The sequence below is a fragment of the Myotis brandtii genome, unplaced genomic scaffold (genome assembly GCF_000412655.1).
Source record: "Myotis brandtii unplaced genomic scaffold, ASM41265v1 scaffold312, whole genome shotgun sequence".
Lineage (NCBI taxonomy): Eukaryota > Metazoa > Chordata > Mammalia > Chiroptera > Vespertilionidae > Myotis > Myotis brandtii.
In genome coordinates this window covers 906,923-913,274 of record NW_005361955.1, presented here as the reverse complement: position 1 = coordinate 913,274, position 6,352 = coordinate 906,923, and the positions used below count along the sequence as shown (strand labels likewise).

Below are 6,352 nucleotides of genomic sequence, written 5' to 3'. Positions count from 1 at the left end.
CACCAGGGGGCAGCTCCTGCATTGAGCGTGTCATAGCGACTGGTTGACTGGTCTTTCCAGTTGTAACAGTCGCTTAGGCTTTTATATATATATATATGGAAGAGCATATAAATATTTTTTTCTAATGAAATAAAAGCATTCACTTGACAAATCAGTTTATTAATATCAAGTTTAAGGTTGTGCATAAAATTGCAATAATGACAATTTAAATGAAGTAAACAGAATAAATTGTTTATTAAAACACTGTGTAATAAAATAAACTTTTTTTGATCCGATGCTAGAGTGGTAAACATTTCCCCCTTATTAACAGTCCACCTGAAACAGTTAAATTATACCATAATCTGGTTAAAACTTGAAAATACCCCTGTTCTTTCCCACTGAATGACTGAACAGTGAGGTGTGCAGATCTAGGGTTTTCTGATGAGTCAATGATAGAGAACGATAACCTAAAAGACAAGCAAAATACCATATGCCCAAAGATGAAATCTTATTTACCCTGTTCTCTGGCCCAAACTTAAAATTGTCATATCAAATAAATATTTAATGAATCACCCCCTTTCCTGTCTAAAATAAATATCAAGAACAAATTAAGGATAAGAGTTGGGTTTTAAACTGCATTTTATTTGTTACTATAACATTGTCTTTTTTTTTAACTGATCAACCTTAAAGCATGCAAAAGTTCACTTCCAACGGAACTGCTTCCACAGCCCCTTACACATCAATAAGTAAATTATAAAGGTCAATTTGTAGTTCTCTCCTCCTTTATAGCACTTCTAAGCAGTGTGACACATACCACAGAGACAGGAAAGGCCATCTTTAATAAATTATCTTCTTAATTGTAGAGAATTTCTGAAAATGAAACTGACAAAATGCTAACCCAATGCCTTGGATGAGTCCTCAAGGACCAAAGATCCATCTCCTCCTATTGGAAGACTTAGTCCTCCGGAGTGTCCTGGCCGTTGTAGGGCACTTGATAAGGCGATCCACCAGGGCTCTGGACAAATGCACTAAGAAGCCCTTTCACCACTCTCATTTGCCGATTCTTTGGACCACCCAGTCTTGCTGGCAGAGAGGGCAGCGATTGTTCTGTTTCACCCACAGGGACATGCAGCAGTTGTGGAAGGAATGATTACATTCTCCCCAGACCACTAAAAGGAGGGGAAAAAAAGATTATTTGACATTAGACATTTGACATTTCAATTTAAATGACCGAGCTCAAATACATAGCTTATTTTATATTATGAATAATAATCATAGTTCATAATCTCAAATAAAAATGATAAATTGGTCAAAATAATTTTTTCTACCTGTAAAGAAACAGAAACTTACATGTGTAAGGTTTGTGCTTAGGGGACGTCCCACCACAGCTCTAGAATTTGTGAATGATGTGGTGGCCCTGGTTCCTATACAGCTCCATATGCTGTCTTCCTGAAGTTAGGAGATTAAAGGACTTGAGTCTTCCTTAGATCCCAGACCTGAGTTCTCAGTCATGCACTGACCTTGGAGATGTTTTGGCTTTATTTTACTAAAAAATATCCTCCTGATTTTTATTTATTAAGATATGAGTTTTAAGTGTTTTCAAGTTCATAAGTAGGTATTATGAATAGATGACATGCTTCTAAATATTATCAGCTGTACATCTGCTGAGTTGTTTCCTAGAAGTGCTGATAAATTGTGTTGTTATCAATAAGCAGTGCAATTTCTCATGTGACAAACAATGAAATTTTCAAAGTGGCTGTCTGGAAAGAGAGGTCTCTTTGTGATCAAAGAAAGATGGTCTATACCCCACAATTACCAAATTAATGTGTTTTTTAAAACAGCATGAAAGAAAAATTTTAAACTAAGGGAAATCACCCACAATCTGGACTACAATCTGAAATGTGAGCTTCATCTGTCCCTTGCTTGACCATCTGAGCTATATGATAACAGAACAATTAAGACATAGGAATAAAAAAAGAAAAAAACTTCTTATGAAAATAGGCTGTAGAAGGTAGAAAGCAAGAATCATTCTAGTGTTTCAGAAGAAAGAAACAGGACTTGATCAAAATGGCATAGATCATTAATAAAAAGCTGTATATAAGTCCTGGCCAGGGGGCTCAGTTGATGGGAGCATCGTCCTGTATACCAAAAGGTTTTGGGTTCGATTTCTAGTCAGGACACATACCTAGGTTTCAGGTTCGATTCCTGGTATGGGAGGTAACGATATTTCTTTCTTTCATTGATGTTTCACTTTCTCTCTCTCCGTCCCTCTCTTCCTTCTCCTCTCTCTCTCCCTCCCTCCCTCCCTCTAAAAAAAAAAAAAAAAAATCAATAAAAACATATCCTGTAAACCACACCAGCACAAAGTACAAAGATAACTTTTCATTCTAGGAAAAACGTTTAAACCCGTATATAAAGCAATCTAGAAGTGATGATTTCAAGAACTGGGATATACATACCTTTGAACTGCTTAAAACATTTAGCCAAGACAACTTTTGTAGTCCAAGACTATAAGGAAAACTTAATATGTGTGTGTATGTATGTGTGTGTGTGTGTGTATAATGTATATATATATGTATATATACTATATTTCAAAAAAAGGCTTACAATTTTTCTATCTCAATTAAAAGTTAAACACTCTATCATAAGAGTACTGAAAACTGAAATGCTTTAGTAGAATGAAACTCTACCAAAACTGACCTATAACATACTCAAAATTTTAATGATGCTTTGGCAAATTCCTTCTTATATAATTTTCTTAATAGAAGAGGATTATTCACTTTTTTGATTATCAAAATATTTACTATGCCCATGTCTGGAATACTTATATAACCAATTCTTCTTAATTACAGACAATAAAAAACAAACAAACTTGCAGATGAATTCCATTAAGGCCTCTGAGAACCAACACATTTTATATTAATAATGGATTACTGCTTTACAGCTTATTTTTGTGTATTGATAAAGTCAAACTTAATAGCAAATTCAAACATCCCCACTGAGAGAAAACCTTCAGTTGAAAAAGCATTAGAATGAAATTACAACATACCAACACAATCCTCTTGTTTGTTTTCAGCTTGACATCTAAGACAGGCATCTAAAAGTAAACAAACAGCAATTCTCATTCTGATGCTCAGAATGCAATTTTTAAAATCCAGACGCTTCAAAGTCAAAAAACGCCCAAAGGGTTAGAGATGGAGATAAAAGGCTCATTCTATTAGTTTCTCATTTGAACATAACTGTTTAAACAGGAATAAAGTACAAGGCACTCTACTAATCTACTTCTGACCAGGAGCAATTTTACCAGGGTTACTGACCCTCTATTTTTACAAGCTCTGATGAAAAGATGTCCTGCCAGTGGATGCAACAACTAGAGAATACTTCACTCTATTAGAAGTTATTATAAGCTCACTGGGCATGCTCATATAGCTCAACCTTAGGGGTAGTTTATTTTCCAGACACCCTTTTAAATAAGCTATGCACATGGGATATAAACTACAGCATAGTGAATGGTCAATACTATAATAACTATGTATGGTGCCACATGGGTACTGGAAATATTGGGGTGAACACTTTGCAAAGTATATTATTATCTAACCACTATGCTGCTGTACAAAATATAATACTGAATGTAAACTATACTTGAATAAATAAAATTTAAAAAATGAGCCATGCATATATATTGGTATTTGCTTATACATACATAAAGAAACTTTAGAAGGATACCCAAGAAACTAATAATAGAGTTTACCTGGAGGGGACTGAGTGGGAAGGAGTTTTCATTGTATACTGTCTTAAAATTTTGAATTATGTGATTGTATAATCTATATAAATATTAAATTAAAATTAATTACAAATACTTTCTAAAAACTAGGAGTTTTTCTTCTTCTAAGAAAATGCTTCCTTTACAAACTAAGTCTGAGCCCATTTAACCAACAATGGCAAAATATTTTAATAAATTACTTGGGAGTAAATACTAGGAATGGGAACCTAAAGTATACTAGGTTGCTTGATGAAGAAGGTAATACAGAATATATATGCTTGGTGAAGGAGGTAAAATAGATTATTTTAGGGACTAACTAAATGGATTCATTCACTAGCTGGAAGAAGAGTCAAAGTTGGGTAACGGAAGTTCAAACCAACAGAAAAAAAAATTTTAACTGGAGAAAAATAATTCAGTAAAAATAGACATACGGTGGAGCTGAAGCCTGTTCTTCTTACACTGGATTATGCACAGGCTCTTGTTTGCTTCTCTCTGCATGTTTTTACCCTAAAAAAACACACCACCCTGGCCTCTTCAGTGTGGACTAAAAACAACATTGCCTCCTAAGACTTTCTTCAACTCCATAATTACTAAGTATCTGCTCTGTGAAAGGAGTTATATGCACAGGAGACACCAAAATGACGAAGTCTGGATTCCTGGTCTTCACAGCAAATAGGGAGACAGACAGGCAAACGACTGAGTATCTTAAGGATCCCGATGTAACAGTGAAGATGAGGCTCTGGTTCTGTGCAATCACAGAATTAGAGTTTGTGATCCCAACTGCCTCTTTCACAAACGAGGAAAAGAAGGCCCCAAAGGGTTGTGTCAAATGTCCAAGTTAACATACAGCCATGAAGGGTCACTCTGGCTCTTTATAACTTGGCAGCACAAGCAAAAGCCTTCCTCTCTGCCTCAGCAGCACTTGCTCCTTTCAGAATGAAGGCAGGAGAGTGGAAACCAACAGTGTTAACCACCTCGGAATAGGTTGACAGGCAAAGCATGGATCAAGAAGTCACAATAAATCAGTTGTGTATGAGATGAATTCCAAACATTAAGGAAATAGGATTAAGTGGGCTCTTTTTTTTTTAGGATCTAGAAATCTCTGAATTACGCTTATAGCTTTGATTTAGACGATCAAACACTGACCTAAGTAGATAAAAATTCCCTAAGTTTCAGATTTAAAAAAGTTTCTTTTGATGACGTTCCTAATATCTGAAACAGCACATTTCTAAGCAGTACAATAACACTAACACCTTTTAGAATGATGAGGGTGAGGGCTGGGAAGTCTGAAAAACAAACTTCCTCCTGCTGTCAGCTGACCTCTAAGTGGGTTTTAACACCTCGTAAACAAAATACAAAGGTCCAGCCCAGAACACCTTCCAGAACTCAAAGTATAGCTGCTGTAATCTGCAACATTAATCCACAGGAGCAGAACCTTGCTATCATCAGAAAGTCAAATGTGCTGTTTCAGATATTAGGAACGTCATCAAAAGAAACTTTTTTAAATCTGAAACTTAGGGAATTTTTATCTACTTAGGTCAGTGTTTGATCGTCTAAATCAAAGCTATAGCGTAATTCAGAGATTTACTTACAGACCATACTCTGACTTACTTTCAATGTCCCAAGTACAGTTTATTTGTTGCAAGATAGCAACCAGGACTTTAATTCCATATTTCTACTTCCTAGTTTAAATTTTTTTTTTCCTTTGGGGAGAAGAATAAAATGCCTTTTTAGGAACATTCTTCTTTTTCAACTAAAGGAAATTTAGGTGACAAAATGTTCAGCAAAGCCTGCCTTGCTAAAGAACAAAAAGTGAAGTCAGCTACGTAAGTTAAAAATGCCAAAGTGGAAAACATGATTCCAGTTGTGAAGTAAGGCATAAGTTATGTGGTAAGGGGACTGTACTGCAGGCCAATCAACTCGGTACTTTTTAAACCTAAATATGCAACATAAGTGGATCACGTCTGAAATCAAGCTCTTTCGAAAAGTGAAACATAAAAAATATCTGGATCCCACTGCTGTAAGTCCTCTCGGGAACAAGCCCTTCTGCATAAACGACTAGCCGGCTCGCTAACGAGGGTAAACTGAGGAACCTCCTGCTTCTGCTGGATTGCAAGTCTTCCTCCCGCAAGAAGGGAGAGCCATTCTCCTTTAAGTTATGTTCTCCAATTCTCTCATTTTTCCGGGCAAGACACAAAGTTTTAAAACGACAGGAACCTCGGTTTTCTTCGTCTACCCTCAGGAAAGGACAGGTGAGAAGCTCTCGGAGCTTCTTAAATGTCAATGCCCTCTGGAAACCTGCAACCGGCGGCTCAGCAGCACCGCGTTTCCAAGGTGGCCTGAGCGCTCACAACAGAAACCAGACGCGGCGACAGGGGCGAGGCGGTCACGCGAGGGCTCGCTCGGCCCCCGTCTTTACTCCTGAAACCACGGGAGGAAGCAACCCCTCCGAGCAGGGCGGGCGCTCCCAGGGGATGGCACCCTGCGACAGGCAGGGCCCGCGGGGAGGTGAAGGTCCGAGTGTCTAAGTCAGGGGCTTCGCGTTACTCAATTCCCACGAAACGGGAACATTCCGGCACCGCCCTGCGCTCCCGGCGGCCGAGCGCGCGC

General features: G+C 37.6%; 1 protein-coding gene across 1 annotated transcript in view; it reads right to left on the bottom strand.

Annotated features, from left to right (window-relative positions):
* Positions 1 to 210: 210 nt before the first annotated feature.
* RNF7 (ring finger protein 7) overlaps positions 211 to 6,352 on the bottom strand; it is a gene marked incomplete at its 5' end in the record, with an annotated part of 25,914 nt that continues 19,772 nt past the window's right edge. Inside the window, 2 exons of the mRNA XM_014542688.1 lie at positions 211 to 1,148; positions 3,029 to 3,076. Of these exons, the coding sequence (XP_014398174.1) occupies positions 1,030 to 1,148; positions 3,029 to 3,076 (167 nt within the window). The remainder of the gene's footprint in view (positions 1,149 to 3,028; positions 3,077 to 6,352) is intronic.